Source organism: Artibeus jamaicensis, unplaced genomic scaffold (assembly GCF_021234435.1).
Source record: "Artibeus jamaicensis isolate MK-2021 breed Jamaican fruit bat unplaced genomic scaffold, CSHL_Jam_final contig_76, whole genome shotgun sequence".
NCBI classification, from domain to species: Eukaryota; Metazoa; Chordata; class Mammalia; order Chiroptera; family Phyllostomidae; genus Artibeus; species Artibeus jamaicensis.
Genome location: NW_026521954.1, coordinates 1,819,607 through 1,838,079, shown reverse-complemented (window position 1 = coordinate 1,838,079; position 18,473 = coordinate 1,819,607). Strand labels below are relative to the sequence as shown.

The window sequence follows — 18,473 nt, the reverse complement described above, 5'->3', positions numbered from 1 at the left end:
TGCTTTTTTTTGCAGTGTCTTATGATGGTAGGTTAAGTTTTTGATTTGATATCTTTCTTCTTAATGTAGGGTTTCACAGTTTGAATTTCCCTCTGAGCTCTACTTTGCTGCATCCTATAAATTTTAGTATATGTGTCGTTTGCATTCATTTCAGATAATTTTCTAATCTCACGTTTGATTTCTTCTTTAGGAGTGTGTTAATTTCCATGTTTTTGTGAATTTCCCAAATGTTTTTTTGTTACTGATTTCTTACTTCATTCCATTGTGGTCAGAGAACATACTCTGTATTATTTCTGTCCTTGAAAATGTACTGGTTTTTTTTTTTATGCCCTAGCATATGATCTATCTTGGATAATGTTCCTTTTGCACTTGAGAAGAATGTATATTCTGCTGTTGTTACATAGATGTCTGTTAGGTTGGTTGGTTTATAGTTCTTATGGCTTCTATTTTCCTGTTGATAGCCTTGCCTAATTGTTCTATCCATTACTGAAAGTAGGATTTTTGAAGTCTCCAGCTATTATTGTTGAATTGCCTATTTCTCTTTTTATTTTTGTCAATTTTTGCTTCATGTATTTTGGTACTATGTTGGTAGGTACATGTATGTTTATCATTTTGCATATATTGCTTATAATTAAAGTCTAAAAAAGAGCTATGAATGGAAAAGTTGACTCTGGCAAATTGGAATTTTTCTAGAGTTTATTAGTTATCTTTGCTATGTGACAAATTACTCTAAAACTCAGTGACTTAAAACAACATTTATTACCTCACCGTTTCTGTGGGCTAGGAATCCAGCCGTGGTTTATCTGGGTCCTCTACTTCAGCATTTTTCAGAATGTCATCAAGGTGTTAGCTAGGACTAGAGACATCTTCCGGGGATGGATGTGCTTGTAAGCTTACTCAATTATTGACATGATTTAAAACAGTGTTTTTTTAAAAAAAATCTTTATCTTTAGAGAGGGTGGAGGGGAGAAAGAAGGAGAAAAACATCCATGTGTGAGAGAAACATTGATTGGTTGCCTCCCGCACGCCCGCAGCCAGGAACCTGGCCTGCGATCCAGGCATGTGCCCTGACTGGGAATCAAACCAGCAGTCTTTCAGTTTGTGGGTCTACGCCCAGCCCACTGAGCCACACCAGTCAGGGTAGTTGCTTTATTTGTTTTTTGTTTTGTTTTGTTGCCACATGGTCCTCTCCAACATAGACAGCTTACTTAATCAAAATAAGCAAGCTGAGAAGGCAATCAAGATTGAGAGTAAACAAGATAAAAGTTACAGATTAGTCATCTTATTTTGAAAACAACATCTCATCACTCTGCCATGTTCTGTTGGTTAGGAGCAAGACACTGTCTAGCTCACATTCAGGGAGAGAGGGTTGTACAAGGCCTTTAAATAACAGGAGGCGGGGCTGTGACTAAAGCTGCCCATCACAGTTTTCTATCTGTAGCTAGTTATATACAGAATATTCTCATTAGCTGCTATTCCATTATTAGCCAAATAACCAAATTTATTAATACTTTGGGAGGACTAAGAATTATATAGCCTCTAGTCAATCTGGACAAGTTTTATGTCAACTTAGACTCATTATAAATATTATTCTTATTATTACCCTAGATAGTTAATAAATATGCTTCTTTACTTACATGGATAAAACATTTCAGACTCAGTATTTAGTGACTTGCCCAAGATTACTCAGAAAGCCCTGGCTGGTATGGTTCAGTGGATTGAGTGCCTGTCTGTGAATCAGAGGGTTGCCGGTTCAATTCCCACATGCCTGGGTTTTGGGACCATGCTTCCTACTGGGGACCTGGCCCACAACCCAGGCATGTGCTCTGACTGGGAATCAAACCGGTGAGCGGTGAGCACTCAGGTCAGCACTCAGTCCACTGAACCACTCCAGCCAGGGCAATAAAATCTCTTCTCAAAAAAAAAAAAAAAGATCACTCAGAAATTAGAGTCAAATGTTTTAAGTGTACTCGAGTCTCATTTAGGCTTGTTTTCCTAGAAGCTATGTTCCTAGGATTTACGGTGTTTTCTTATTCTCCTATATATCTTGTAAAGAAAATATGTTACAGTGATTATCCTAGAAAGAAAATAATTTCTCGATTTTTTTTAGGGAAGATTGATTTCGAAGGGTTAGGGCAGGAAGGATGAAAAGCATTAGGCTTGAGCTTCCCTTTCTGGGTGGCAGGATGGTATAAAGGAAAGACCACTGGGTGGGACAGTCTGAAGGTCTAGGAGTGAGTCCTTGCTCTGCTGTTGACCAGTTGAATTACCTTGGGCAAGTCACTTACGCCCTCGTGGGACTCTTACCGTCTGTAAAGATGCCATCTTTCCTATAGTACTTTGTAAAAGCCATTCAATACATGCCTGTCATGTAATTGGTAATATATTAGGCATTTTATATATGTGTTGGCTCATTATTTCCCATTAGGTAGTTTTTACTAAGTCATCTCATTAGGTAGTTTTTACTAAGTTATTCTAATAGAGTACTTTATAAAGTTGTTTGAAAACTTTTAAATAAACTATTAAAAAAAGGAAAAGGGGATTATTAGATAAAATAACTAGATTGTAGAAAAATAATTCAGAGTTTATTTTTTAAATGTTTATTGATTTTAGAGAGGGAAAAAACACTGATGTGAGAGGGAAACATCAATTGGTTGCTTCCCATATGTGCCCCGACTGGGGATCAAACCCACAACCTAGGTATGTGCCCTGACCAGGAATACACTTCTGGTGTATGGGGCGATGCTCCAAGCAACTGAGCCACAATGGTGAGGGCTAAAGTTGGGTTTTTTTTAATCTACTAACTTTTTAATTTATATGTATACAGATATAAGACAGTATGTGTTAAGTTTACACCTTTGGTGTTATGTAAAAATAAAAATAGCTAAATGGACATTTGTTTGGCAGATGATAGGTAGCACTTACTGGTGACCACTCAGAGTCATCCAACCCACTTTCATCACTGATGGAAAAAGTAATTTTGACTTTGTGCCATTAAAATGTATTATGTGTATATGTGTATGCATAAAAATTTATAACCATTGTTACTGATTGCAGGGCAATTCATGATGTTAAAGCCACAGATTTGGGACTAGGTAAAGTGAGATTTAAGGCAGAAGTAGATTTTGATGGACGAGTTGTTACAAGATCATATTTGGAAAAACAAGATTTTGACCAGATGCTACAGGTAAGTTTATGTATTGTTTTCTTATAAAGCCAATGGTTAGAAAAATTACTTTTTAAGTACATAAAATAAAACTTGTCTTTTATAGCTTATAAAATCACTTCAACTGCCAACTTCTTATGGCTTCAAAATTTGACAGAGACCCTTTTATTTACTGTAGAGTTGGGTCAGAGGAGATAGAAGTGCAAACTTATTATCGAAGTGCTTGCCAGGCACTTTATATATGTCATCTGGTTCACCTTCAACAACCCTGTGAGCTAAGGAGATGATGTTTTCATGTTTCTATGTAGGTGAGCAGAGACAGTGAGATTAAGTGACGCCTAAAATGGCAGGGCCATAATATGGAGTTACATGTGAATTTAGACCTCTGCGCCTCCAGAGTCCCTGCTTTTTTGTTGTTAAGAATAGTTTAAAAGGGAATTTACAGAGGATAATACAATGAACAGTGCAGGGGTTGCCACTTGCCTTTGTCAGATCCTAACATGTTACCATACTGTATTTGCTTAAGATCTTTAAAAAAAAAAAAAGGAGCCCTGGCTGGTGTAGCTCAGTGGACTGAGCGCGGGCCTTCGAACCAAATGATCATGGTTCGATTCCCAGTCAGGACACATGCCTGGGTTGCAGGTCACAGCAGGGGACCCATGAGAGGCAACCGTACATTAATATTTCACTCCCTCTCTCCTTCCCCTCTCCTCTAAAGATAAATAAGTAAAATCTTTAAAAAAAAGGAAGAAAGAAAAACAGTTGCAAAAATAGCTGAAGTCCTTGTTTTCTCCTTATAGGTCCCATCCTCCCTCTTTTATCCCTAGAACTAACAATTATTCTGAATTTAGTATGTACATTTCTTTTTAGGTGTTTATACTTCTCAACATACTTTTATTAGCATAATATATAATAACATTTTAGATGTATAAAAATTGATATAAATGATACTATACAATATGATTGCCTCTACAATTTCCTTAATGGCATGTTTCTTTTCCATGTTAATATATAGACCTTTAGTTAATTTATTTCAATTCCTATATTATCTTATCTTACGAATATCTGCAATTTATCCAGTCTCTAGTTAGTGGAATTTATATTGTTTCTGATGTTAAGCTGTTAGAAACAGTGCCGCGGTGTTATGTTCATACACGTGTCCTTGCTCACATGTGCAAGGGATTCTTTAGGGTCGGCTCTAGGGGGCCCGGGGTGGACACATCTTCAGCTTCTCTAGGTGCTGGAAAGTTTTCTCCAAAGTGGGTCCAGTTAATTCCTGCCATTAGTGTATCAAATTTCTATTGCTTCACATTCTTCATAGATTATATTGACAGAGTTTTGAAATGTTTGTCATGATAGGTGTGAAATGTTATCCTGTTTTAAATTTATATTTCCCTGGTAGTAGTAAGGTTAATAAACATTGAGATTATTGACCGTTGGGATTGCCTCTCCTTGTTTTTTTGTTTAGTTCATTTCTGCTCTCTGACAGATTTGTAAACATTCTGTATTTAACATGTGTGATGATACTAATCTTTCCTCAGTCGTGTATATGCAAATGTCATTTCCTATTTTGTAATTTACCATTTTACTTTATTTTACAGAAGATTTAATGTGGTTTTTAATTTTAATGTCAAATTTGTGTTCTTTTTCTATGTTTTGTAATCTTGCCTCAGTAATTCTTCCTTATCTCATTATTACAAACATTGTTTTTCTAAAAGTTTTATGGTGTGTTTTCGTTCTTTTTTCTTAGATTTTATTTATTTATTTTTCAAGGGGAAGGGGAGGCGAGAGGGAGAGAAATATCAATGTGTGGTTGCCTCTTGTGTGTCCCCTGCTGGGAACTGGCCTGCAACCCAGGCATGTGCCCTGACTGGGAATCGAACCGTGGTTGTCTGGTTCGCAGGCCCGAGCTCAATCCACTGAGCTACACCAGCCAGGGCTTATGGTGTGTTTTGTACCCTTAGGTTATTAATCCACTGAAAATTGTTTGTTTTGTTTAATAATCTGAGGTAGGGGTTTAATATTATTTCCTTATAGAAAAATAATTGCCCTGACACTATTTATTGAATAATCTGTTCTTTTACCACTAAATTCTAGTGCTACCTTAATGTAGCATTTTACTCAATTTTTTTCTTGAATTTAAGGGTTTGTTTTTTTTTTTTTAAGATTTTATTTATTTATTCTCAGAGACAGGAAGGGAGGGAGAAAGACAGGGAGAGAAACATCAATGTGTGGTTACCTCTTGTGCGTCCCCCTAACTGGGGACCTGGCTGAGAACTCAGGCATGTGCCCTGACTGGGAATCGATCCAGATACTCTTTGATTCACAGGCTGGCACTTAATCCACTGAGTGACACCAGCCAGGGCTTGAATCTAAGTGTTTCAGAAGCAGGTGGTTTATTACCTATGACTTGAAAGTTTTTTATTTTTCACTAAACTTAATGGTGTTACAGTTTTTAAAGGAAATCATCAATGTACTACTGTGATTTAAAAATAATTTTATTTTGTTTTTCTACTATCATTTTCTTTATAGGAAATTCAAGAAGTGAAAACTCCTGAAGAACTAGAGACCTTTATGCTTAAACATGGAGAAAATATTATTGATACTTTAGGAGCTGAAGTAGACAGACTTGAGAAAGAACTAAAAGTAAGATATATTCATTATGATATAATAATACCTATTTTTTGAGCACTTACTCTGTTAGACCCTGTGCTGACTGCGTCATGCGTATATTCTCTCAGTGACCCATGATGTGTTGGTTGCTCTGGGTGAGAAAATGGTGGATTAGAGAAGTTAGATGGTTTATCCAAGAAAGTAGGGGAGTTGGGATTTGAACCTGTGTAGCTCAGTTCCAACTTCTGTCCTTTCAATCACTATTCCATACAACTTGCTTAGTATCTAAAATAGTCAAACATTTTCTACTATTTTTAAGAATTAGATGGTTTCTATAGAAAGGTAAAAGGGAAATTTTAAACTTTTGAAAAGTTGGGGAAAAAATAGCATGTGACCATAAACAAACACACACACCCTGCTTTGTAGTCTGTGTGATGTTATTCTGTATTTTCTGTTTGTTTTTCTTCAGTTGGAGGTCACTACAATCTATTGTCTGTTTTACTGAAATATTACTTGATCAGACTGTTTTAAAAAGCGCTCAGTGCTCTCAAATGATCATTTACTGACATTGGAGTTGTTCGTTTGCAGTGAACAAAACTTGTAAACCACCTTTAACATGTGTAGTGTGTTGAAGGCCATGCTTTTTCTTCAGTTGATGTTGACTGTTCTTTAGTTCTTTAAGAAACTGAAGAACAACAAAAACAAAAATGGAGGGTGAAAGGTTTTTATTTCTGCTTATTTACTCTTTTAGAATCTAGATAGCTGATCAGATTAATAGAAGTACTGCAAATACGATGATTTTGTTAACGTTATAGTTCACAAGGTATGTCAGGCATTATTTCTGAAGTTTTTACATAAGCACTTCTCAAATATTTTGGTGGTAGGGCCCTTTAGATTCTTAACAATTACTGAAGACCCAAAGGGCTTTTATTTGATTTATAGTTATTTATCAAATCATACATTAAAACTGAAAAGTAAAAAATATTTTAAAGCATAATAAATCTATTACATGTTAATATAAATAATATTTTAACAAAAAACTCTTCCAAAATGAAAAATTAGTGAGAACAGTGGTATTGTTTTATATTTTGGCAAAAATGTAAGATAGCTAGATTCCTATATCTTATTCTGCATTCAGTCTGTTCCCATATATTGTTTTGGTTGAAGAATATGCAGAAAGGGAACAGCCTTTGTACGTATTCTTAACGTCTGCCTTTTCAGGTGATTGTGATATTCTCTCTTGATATGACACCAAAGCTTAGTTGCAGTGTGGAATCTGAAACCCTATCAGTGAACTTTTTATATGTTTGTGAAATTAGGCAGCAGAGTCTACAGGACGCCCTCGTTTCTAACACAGCTGCAGAGTTCAAGGGGTTCCCAGGAACACTGTCAGGTTAGGTGATTCACTAGGAATTTCAGAACTCACTAAGTGCTATTAAACTCACAGTTATGGTTTATTACAATGAAAAGACAGAGATTGAAACTAGCCAAGGGAAGAGGTACCTAGGTCCGAGTTCAGCAGGGAGCTTCCGTTGCCCTCTCCCCATAGAGCCATGGACAGAATTTCTTTCCCAGCAACTGTGTTTGAAAGTTTGCAGGGAATGTTGCCATCAGGAAAGCTCTACTAAGCCTGGCATTAAGAGATTGTATTGGGCTTCATAGTTGACTGTCTAAGTAGCTGGCCTTGACATCTTCAGCTCCTTCTGGAGGCAGAACAGATATTCCGGCCTAAGTGAACGAGGATGTAATTTTCAGACAGGACATCCCGAGGGCTTAGAGATCACCTTCCAGTAGCCAAGGGCAACGGCCAGACCTGTCTTTGGGTATGATTCTCTACTATATACTATTATATTAAAATCTGTTGGCCTATCTTTGTCCCTGAATGGATATTTTACCCATGCATGACTCTGTAGTATTATAAATTGGTCATTTGGAAAATAATGGGTTGACTGAATCTGAGCACAGCTTTCAAATGTTAAATTTTAAAGTAAAAGCTGTCAGGCTTACAGTGGATATGGGCTTTCCAACATTCTGATTTTGACTCAGAAGCTTGCATTTTATCATTAGCAACAAATACTTTTAGTGGTTTTCTTTGAAGTAACAGGCTCATTTTATTTTTTTTTTTAGCATCTCCCTGCCAAATATCCAAATTTGAGTAACCATAGTCTGTTAGTTATTCTTTTACATAAAAATGGTGTTTAAATTTAAAAAACCATCTGATTCAGGTCCTAACTCAAGCAGTCACAGAAGTGCTTTTCTTGTGACATCAGACTTCAGTATGAAGCAGAAGGGCTTTGTGCATCCCATTTTGTCACATAATATATTTAAAAGTGTACTCACAAGTTCAGGTTTGTAAAAATCAGTACTTTTTACTACTTCATAAAGGACATTTTAAAGTGAAATTACCTTTTAAAAAAAATACTGTGAGTGTCTGGCAGTCAAGAAACAGAATGACTGCTGATATGGTTTTGTGCCATTGCCCTGATTTTTGCAAAGGTGCCGGCAGTTTTATCTACCATTGCTGTTATGCCATCAGAGGAAATGTCAGCATCATAAAAAAAAGGCAAATATCATCTTAGGCAAAAGTATGAAAATAGTTTTGATCTTGCAGCTCCCTTTGAAAGGTCTCAAGACTCCAGTGACCCCTGGAGTACACTTGTTGAGAACTGCTGTTCCGAGTAAAATGTGGAACGATTGTTTTTGTACAGGATGACATGAGAATGAGTTCTGTCTATTCTTATTTACCCATTCTCTTTAATAGAACAATAAGTCAGAAGCTAGATTTAACAATAAATACAACGTCAATCATTCTAAAATTCACTTACGATAACCAGATAAGCTTGTTTCTTGCTAATAACTTGGTGTTTTAATTAGGAACTATTTAATCATTAACTGTTCAAACTATCTCATAAGTGGTTTTGAATTATGTAAGCCTTTCAAACCAGGAAGCCAAGTTGAACCCACATTTTCAGGTGGAAATATTTCTAACTAAGGTAATAAGGTATAAGTAACATTAAGTTAAAGACAGTTCTCCAGGGTTAAGACAGAAACCAAATGCATGAATATAATTATTCTTCCTTCTCATCAAAATAAGATGATTTTCGTTGAAAACGGAAACTTGGTACAGTGGCATATTCCCTCCTTTTCAGTATCTAAGCATGGTTGCCTTCTCAGTTTAAAGTTTAGTAATTACTGATTTACTTTGGAAGGTCACCCTCAGTGAGAAAATTCTGCAGCACAATAGCGATCTCCGTTGAGTAGTGCCACTGACCCAAGTATTCGAGTAGGTGGTATTTTTAGCTTAAACTGTGTCACTTGCTTACTTCATGTAAAGATGTTCAAAATAATAGAAGCTGATTTATAAAGTCCCCTGTTATAAATGTGAAATATATCTTGTTCTTGTTTTGAAGCTCTTTGAACTGTTAACTTGAAAGATTTTTTTTTTGTTCTACCTCTATATTTCAGTCTGTTGATCAACCCTTTTCTGTACTTCCATGAAGTTTTTTGTGTTTGGGAGGAAATAAGTCTGTTGGAAATGGGAAGATGCCATAGCATTTGCAAATTCATAATAAGTAATGTTCCAGTTAAATACTCTGCCCTTTACTTTGCCTTTTGCTTCTCTAATTGCATTCTCCTGTACCATTTTCTTACCTTGAGACTGCAACATTGCAAAATAAATACATAATTTGGTTTTTCTCTCCCCATAATAGGAGTGTTGGAATGAAATCTGTGGTGTATGAAATGTTCCAATTAGCTCTGACCAGTGCGGTCACTCAGTAGGTTGGGTGTTGTCCCGCAAAGCGAAGGGTCACTGGTTTGATTTCTGGTCAGGGCTCACGGCCTGGGCTATGGTCCCCAGTCGGGGTGCATGTTTCTCTCTCACGTCAATGTTTCTCTTCCTCCCTTTTCCCCTCCCTTCCCCTCCCTCAAATAAATAAATGAATGGATGGGTGAATGAACAAATAAATTTAAAAATAAAATGTTCCAGTTTGCATTGAACAGTTGTACTTGGGACATAATAGATCAGTAAGTTTTTGTTGAATATGTGAATGAAAATTACAAGTTGGACACCAGTTAATGATTTTTAACTCTGTTTGACAAATATTTATTCCATTTCTATTATGTACATGATAGTTTGTTAGGCATTAAACATTAAAATTTTAAGATATTTCTTTTATTCATTTATTCATTCAGCAAACCTTTGTGTGTCTACTTTGTATTGGACACATTATATTTTAGAAATTTGATTAGTTTTCTCTCTGAAAACAATCTAAAGGAACAAAGTAAATTAACTTTTGACTTCTTTATCTTGAGATCAGATTTTTACTAGTACACATCTGTCCCATAGTGCTTTTAGATGGAATAATTTCAAACTTTCCATGAACAGCTAAACTTTTTCAAGTTATATTGGGATCGGTAAGGGTTGAATGAACTAAGAAAATAAAATTCAGTTTCATTTCAGCTTGAGGAAGTCTTTTTTTATTCCGTATTGAATTAAAAGTTCTAGATGCAGAAATGGTTTAAGGTAAAGAAAATGGTGAGGAGAAGAGTGTGCCCATGTCCGGCAGTCCCTGGCCACTCCTAGTCAGCGTCCAAGAGAAAGCACCCTCAGGTCCACCCAGCAACACAAGGTACAGGAGAAGCCCCGGGCACACCCAGTGCGGTGCTCGGGCTGGGGCTCAACTCGAGGTTTTGCGTTCACAACTGAATTCCTTCAGGGTGACTAATGTGCGAGTGTTCCTAGCATACTTTTTAAGTGAGGAAGTACTGATCCTGGCCGGTTATCAGAATCACTGAGAGAGGATCTCTTTTTCCCTTGCTGATTCATTTGTCCTATTTTATATCAAATAATACACAAAGTTTGTAAAATCAGGACCAAAAAGCTTATGAGTGTCACTTGCCTCACCCTCCTCGGTGCTAAATTTTATTTTTCAGAAATAATCATTTTTAATACATTTCACACTTTTAAAATACTTACTGCCAGATTTTTACTTAAAGTCTTCTACTACTACTCCTGATTTAACCCTGTGGAGGTCGCAGCTAATGAGGGACACAAACAAACTCTTTTCTTAAATATTGTTATATATACTGGGTGCATAGGTTCAAGATTATGACAGATTGCACATTTGTACATGACTGATGTTGAGCCATAACATTTAAGCCATTAATTTGGTTATAACATGTTCTGTAATGGTGCGTGATATTTGAGAGTAAATTGTATCTGAGAGATACAGCGAACTCCAAAGTCAGTGTTGGTGTATGTTTTTTTTTGCAAGCTTTGAAGTCAGTGTTGTATTTTTTTTCATTTACCATTGAAAATTTCTGGAAAAATATATCAATTCAATAAAGAGATGTTGAAGAATTTTAGTGACTGCTACTCGAGTCGCTTATCAAAATATTTTTGCAAGTGTTGTGAAAAGTATTTATGCCTGAAGCATAGGAATATTGTTCCCAGTGACTGTTACAAACGTTTTACAAAGCCAACTATCAAAGATTCTGATTAATTAATATTAAAGGCATTTTTGGTTGTAATTTTAAGCAATATCCATGTTTCTGTTATTTGAAAAACATTTTTATTCTTTGTTTTCATATTTCTTTAATAATCTCTAGATTGTAACTGAAAATAAAATCAAGTATTTTCTTATACAAATATAATAAACACAAATTTGCAGCATTTTTAGAAATTTTTTTGCATTTCGGCACATGCTAGTAATGAATGTATCACAAGGACACATGCAACCTATGCTGTAATTCTCTAACTGTAACCTCTGCAGGGTTAAACATTATCTTGTCTCCGACAGATGTAGACTTAGTTATTATATACACTCTCTTCTGTCCTCCATTCTCACAATATCATATTACATTTTATTGCACTTCTGATTCCCACAAAATTGAGTTAGGAGTCTTTCCTCTATGTACCCATGGGGGGAAAAGCTGAAGTCTGTGCTTTGCTCTGTAGTAGCAGACTGTTGTGATTGCCCGCGTGCTTAACCTGTATTTCCTCACCAGTCGTAAGTTCATCAGAGACAAGGACTGTTTGTTTCCCGTTAATTGTATACTTAGGTGCCCGGCCCAAAATAGACATACAATGAAGATAGTTTTGTTGTTACTGATTTGATGTTCCTAAGCTAGCATTTAAGATTTTTGACAACCTGGCTTCTGCCTGACTTTCCAGTTTCTCTGACTCTGCTCATGCTGTTTCTTCTGATATCTACCTGGTGTCTTCTGATATCATGCTGATACCCACCAGGGGTGTCCAACCTGTGGCCTGTGTGCCACATGGCTATGAATGTGGCCCAACACAAAAGTGTAGGTTTACTTAAAACATAATGAGATTTCTTTGTAATATGTGTCACAATGTATTTAATGTGTGGTCCAAGACAACTCTTTTTCTGTTGTGGCCAGAGATGCCAAAAGGTTGGACACCGCTGAGTCTAGACCCTCTTCATTATTTTGTAAAAACACCGCGTTCAAACTGCACTTAGTATATCCTCAGTGAAGTCTTTCTGGAACTCATGAGCATAAGTTATAAGCCTCACACTTTTGTTCCTAGAGTTGTGATTTAGTATATTGTAATAGGAGCTTGAGATCTGGAATCTCCCCTGGTTCCATCACTTACTAGCTGTGTGACTTTGGACTAGTGAGGTTATTTCTTCAAACTTAAGTTTTCCTGTATGTAAAATGGAAATAATTGGGTTGTTATGAAAGATTTTAAAGTACGTGCACATGAGGCCCTTAGCACAATAGATGACACAAGAGTAAGTGCTCATTAAATATTAACAGTTACTATTATTAACAATATGCTTAAGCTCATGTATGGCTGTTGCTACATTTGTCTCCCTGGCTAAACTGAGTTCCTCAGGGTCAGGAACAGAGTCTTACTTAATAATCATAGCCCCACTTTCTGCTAATGCCTGGCCCAAGACTATATGGATTGTTACAAAAATAAATGAATATCAATGTATTTTTTTGGTTATTGTTTTAGTGATTTTCTTTTCACTGCAAATGAGCATATTTTCAGTGCTTTGCAATCTTGGCACCTAATAGACTCTTAATCTATTACTTTATTAATGAACATATGAACAAACCCAGGTTGGTGATACTTACTGTATCATTCATAGTATATTTGATTTATTAATATATTGATTTTTTTGTTGTTACATAATTTTTCTTGCTATTAAAACAATAGTGAAGTAGTTTGACCAAATGTTTTCAATGGCTTTATTGATCCAAAGGAATAATAATAATTAAAAAACCCAGAAGGTTCTGTTTTGCTGCAAATAATGTGGTGGTGATTTTTCCTTCCAGAAACGAAATCCTGAAGTTCGACATGTTGATTTGGAGATATTATAGATTTGATGGAATGAATGACTTCGGGACAAGCCTCAGAAGCAAGTTTGTTGAGCCTTCTCTCCCACGCTGAAGGAGTTAGCGCCATTCAAAAGCCATTTTTTTAAAAGATGAAGGAAATCGTTTATGTAAAGGGTGATTTAACAATCCACAGAACTAAAACTACTTCTTCTGAGAGACACGTCACACACGGAATCAGTTTGGAAATCATGTTTTTATGGTTTAGTAGGGAAACATTTTTGTTAAGTCGATGATACTTTCTCATTTGGGCCTGTCAGAGTATGTTGTACCTTGCAATCATGTTTCCTTTCTTCACATTGGTAAAAATAAGCAGCAGCTGTAGGATTTCGATTTTTTAAATTTTGTTTCCATGGAAGATTTCACTCCATCCAAACCTGCCAATTTTGAACATGCTGGCTAAATCTTGGTTTGTGGTTTTTAAATGGTCACTTCGTTTCAGTCTGTTTGTCTATAGAATGTGGAAATAATTTCCACATACCTTGTGATTTTGCCCTGAGCACTAAGAGGAACAATCTCCTATCCTGGTTATCCATAAATGTTCATTCCAGAATTCCCTTAATTACTGAATCGAAGGATGGCCTTCCAATATGCTCTTTGAGGTCATTGTAGGTGCCATTTTGTAAATTTTCTTATCTTTTATTTGCTTTTTTTTTCTTATTTGGTTTAATTTTTCTAATGCTAAAAGATATAAAATAACCCTGCTTTTTGTATGGGCCAGTGTAATGACTTGTTTTTTGTTTGGTTTGGTTTTTCTAACTGGCTTCAGTGCCATTGTATGTATTTACTAGGACATAATGGGTTTGTAAGTATTTTGACATTCTGTAAAATGGACTGGGAATATTTATAATTTTATAGACAGGACAGCATTTTATTTTTAATTTATTTTAAAAGAGGCACTACTTATGTAAATCTGAACTATGGGATATTTCTTGCTTTAAGATTAAGAAAGAGTAAAGTGAATCTCTTACGCAGAAATCGTGGCCGTGATTTTGTATGATATCACAGTCAGTATTGTGTCTGTAACATGAGTTTTTTTGCAGTTACAAATGGGCATTTAGCATAATATAGGCCTACAGTATCATGTAGGTAGCTTTCTAGCAATCATAAAAGTATCAAGATCAGAAAACCAAAATTCAGAAATTGAAAATTTAGTGCAAAGCTATAGCTCTGTTTCCATTCATCAGAACAACTCATACGCACTTTAAATTGTTCAGGTAGCACTGGGCCCGTCCATGCAACAGTGGTGGCCGAGTGATCTCTGCTGGATGAGGGAGTGCTGGGCAGGAGGACCTGACTGCCTGTGTAAGGTCAGTTTCTAAAGCTCCCTTAGGGTACAGTTTATGAATTACAGCAAATTGTAATGCCGGAAGCAGTTTTTAAGTTTTCCATTCAGAGGTTTTTTGATCCAGAAATGTCATTTACTGGAAAATTGTGAAAATTTACATTGTGGTACATTTTTTTTACCATTACAAAACATTCTGCATGTTGTACATTTTAAGTAAAATAACATTCCAGTTTTATTTTTTAAGATGCAAAATTATTTTATATGTATACATATACATACACAATTGGGTTCTCTGTTCTTATGGTTTTCCTACTATTTTCTGAAACTTTTTTTTACCCATTGTAATTCCCTCCACACTTCCCATTCCCCCTCGCTTCCCCTCCCCTTTCCCACCTGCCATTTGTTATTCCATGTTGCCGCTTAAGGAAGGTACCAAATGACATCCAATCCCCTTTTGGTGAAATTACTCTGAAAATTTTTATATTGCTAGGCAAGAATAATTTAACTCATTTAAAAAAATCTAAAGTTGATGTGCAGAAGTTATTCCAAATGGTAGATATTTTAGGTCTCTAAAGGAAGCCAATTCCTGATATTTCTGAGTTTTCTAATCTGATGTGATTGAGGTCAGACCTATTCTTAAATAATAATTGAAGGCTTATGTTTCTGTCTTATTTTCAGTGCAGAACAGCACTGATATTTTACGGTGTATTTAAGCAAAATTTGATGTGAAGAAGTACAGCATATCAAGCAATTTGAATACTTTTATGGAATCAGGAACCGTATGACACCTCTGGACCTTTTTTCCTTTTAAACGAGTCAAATTTTAACTTGAAAACCAAGGATTTTGGACTTTTCTCTTTAAAAATAAGATAATATCTTGTTTGAGGTTCTTGTGTTTTTTTTCAAATTAATAGTTCTTTAAGTCTTGCCTAGATCCATATAATTTGAATATTTAAACATATAAGTGTCAGTATTTTCAAGGAAAATAGCTTCTGTAGTAGAATACTTGCAAAAATAACATTGGGCAGAGAAGAGGACCGTCAAGGGCCCATGACTCCTCTTTGTACTGAGCTGAAATCTGGGAGCCTCCGGGGGTGGGGTTCACCCGTGCTCAGCTTCGGCTGAGACTGGGTCTCTCCTCAGGGCCCACACTAGGGCAGGGTAGCACATTGTCTAGACCATGGCGGAGGGAGGGAGGGAAAGTGATGGAGACCCATTTTTAAGTGGACCATGTTGGTGGCCAAGAGTATCCAGTTCCAAAGATGAGGATTCCTGAACATGTAAAGGAAACTGAACTAGTATCAGATTAGAAATTTCCCCCGCCAAAAGTTAATGTCTTCGTATGTCACCCCACGTACATACCAAACAACCCAGAATAACAGAATGGCACAGGACTTGAATTTGGGGTATATTATTTTAGTGTAACCTTAATTATCCTATAATTTAGCTAATGCTCTTTGCTAAAATTGTAGCATCTACAAGAAATGGCTTAAGTCTTAAATCTTATAACTTTTTGAGGTAGAATGCTGGGAAGTACAGAAAATTGCATAGACATTTGGAATTTACACTATCAAGCTTTGGCATTTTTAAAAAATGTGATGACCCCCAGTGTGCCAAACTGTCAGAAGTCAGTGAAGCAAAGAATTGAAGGTAAAATGTTGATTCAAAGATTGTCTCTCCAAAATCCCTTGTTCCCGTCTCTAAAATGGAACTTTGGAAGGTGTTTATATAGAAAATTGGTCTTGCAGCCTTTATATTTACATTTAAGTTTACTAGCATTCCTAGACTTGGTTTTATGGAAAAAGAAAAATTTTGTTTCTGTTACATTGTATTTCAGTTGTCCAGTTTCGCTGGCAGATGAGATGGTCCCCGTCCCTCAGGATGCATTTTTCTTTAATAACCGTCTTACTTATGTAAATAAGAGCAGTTCACTATTAGTTTGGGATTTTTTTCCCCTGATGAATAAATGTTTTTTACACATAAATTCTTCTTTACCTCATGTGTTAAGAACTAAACTCTAATTGATACATTTTACCTTAAAAATCATGCCTGTGATCATGCCTGTTTTTGAATAGCATTTATTACTCATTGAGTATGCTTGTTAGTTTGTAAGTTTCTGGTTTTACAAAACCAATATACAGCAACTCAGTCACACTGTAACCAGTTTTCAGTGTAAAGAGAAGTATTATTAACATGCTGTTAGGATGTCAGTGTGTTTGCTACAGCACGAATCTAAAAAGGTGTGTCTGTTAGTGGTAGGTACTATATTACATTTTGATAAACTACAGCAGAATTGTGTCTTTAAGGGCTTGCAGAGGTTTAAAATAGGTTTTAAAGTAAAAGCATACCTGTTTATATTATAATGGCCATCAACAGGATAATTTGAGCTAGTTGTACCAGCTACCATTTTACATATACAAGCCTACCTAGTCCTTGTATGAGCCAGTGAAGTGTGGGTTGTTATTCACAGTTTTGCAGAAGAGGAAATGGAGATACACTAGATATGCAGCCTGTCCGAGGAGACTCAGCTGTTAAGGAGCTGAGTCAGGACTGGAAGTCAGTCTAGTTCTCCAAGTCACTCTCCTGAGCAGAAGAGTCCAAGCAAAGTAACACTATAGAGAAAGTGGAAACAAAACACTCATTTTGTTATAAAATAAGCAAATGAATTAACTTTCAGTCATCAGAACAACAAGCCAGGTCCAAGTTGGACTGCTTGACTGCTTGAGATGGAGACATCAGGATGGGATTGGAGTAGGACGTTGATGTTTTATGGAGGGCAAGGAATTGTCTGTTATTCTGGAGATTTATTTTCAAGCATTACTTATAGGCCACCTTATAGACATATCCAGAAGATAATCAGTTCAACTGACCAGTCATTGACTTGAACCATATAGGAGAGAAGTTTAGGACAACGTGTGGAAATTAGCATTAATCAAAATTTCAAAAAAATATTTTAAACTTGTATTTGATCCCTAGGTACCCATTTATTTTTCCCAGAAGCAACTAATGTTACAAACTTGTGGTGTATTCTTACAGATATTTGATCAATAGAGGCACACAAACATGTATGCATATAGGTAAGTTTAGAATATATATTTCCTCTGTCTTACCAGACAATGAAATACATAGACCTCAATGGATCTCCTTACAATTTGAAAAGTACATAGCCAATTTTCAGAGTTTTGTGTCCACTGAAAATTTTTACATCAAGCAGATATGACATGGGGCAATTTACATTTAAGTTAATTAAAGACCACTAAAAATTCAGTTCCCCAGTCTACATGTTGCTGGCTAGTGGCTACCCCGTTGGACAGTGCAGATGGAACATTTCCGTTTTCACAGGAAGTTCTTTTGGGCAGCACTAATATGGTAGAATAAAGCTACCTAATCTCTCTTTAGTGTTTGAGAGCAGCTTTATAGTGTACGATAAAATAGTGCCTATTTTTTGCTGTTGGAGTCAAGGGTTAAGAAATTCTAGCTCACCTAATTATATATCCATACTCAGAAATGTATGGATATATAATTAGCTTGTGAACTAAAACCTGAAGCTACCAACTAATGTTACTTAGAACAAGAAAATTTTTCATCTTCAAAATAGTTTGAACTTGCCTGGCTGGGTGGCTTAGTTGGTTAGAGCATCGTCCTGGGCCAAACGGTTGCAGGTTCCATCCCTGGTTGGGGGGCATGTGTATGAGGCAGCTGATCAATATTTCTCTGTCTCAAATCAATGCATATATCCTTAGGTGAGGATTTTAAAAAAATGAACTTCAACTCTCATTCAAGTACACAGTCAACATTCTGAATGTTAAGTAACAAGTCAACCCTAAAATGTGTTCTTGAGCCATTAGAAATTCTTGCCTGGGTTAATTATATGATTATGAAGGTCAGTGTTAATTTACATGGTGTTTCATCAAAGAGCTAAATCAGTGTGACACCATGTCCTCTAATGATGACGAAACTGAGGACTGGGGGGCCCAGTGGCGAGAAAGGGAGGAGTCACAGGGTTACCACATTTTATGTAAGAAGTGAGTTCCTGAA

The 18,473-nt window shown here is 36.1% G+C and overlaps 1 protein-coding gene and 1 long non-coding RNA gene across 2 annotated transcripts in view; one reads left to right on the top strand and one right to left on the bottom strand.

The window, feature by feature from the left end:
• The window catches only part of SLC30A9 (solute carrier family 30 member 9), a 76,006-nt gene extending 59,572 nt beyond the window's left edge, over positions 1 to 16,434 (top strand). Inside the window, exons 16-18 of the mRNA XM_037138092.2 lie at positions 3,058 to 3,187; positions 5,699 to 5,812; positions 13,088 to 16,434. Of these exons, the coding sequence (XP_036993987.2) occupies positions 3,058 to 3,187; positions 5,699 to 5,812; positions 13,088 to 13,132 (289 nt within the window). The 3' untranslated portion in view covers positions 13,133 to 16,434. The remainder of the gene's footprint in view (positions 1 to 3,057; positions 3,188 to 5,698; positions 5,813 to 13,087) is intronic.
• LOC119043861 (uncharacterized) overlaps positions 1 to 18,473 on the bottom strand; it is a 133,658-nt gene that overhangs the window by 99,041 nt on the left and 16,144 nt on the right. The gene's annotated exons all lie outside the window — the stretch shown is intronic.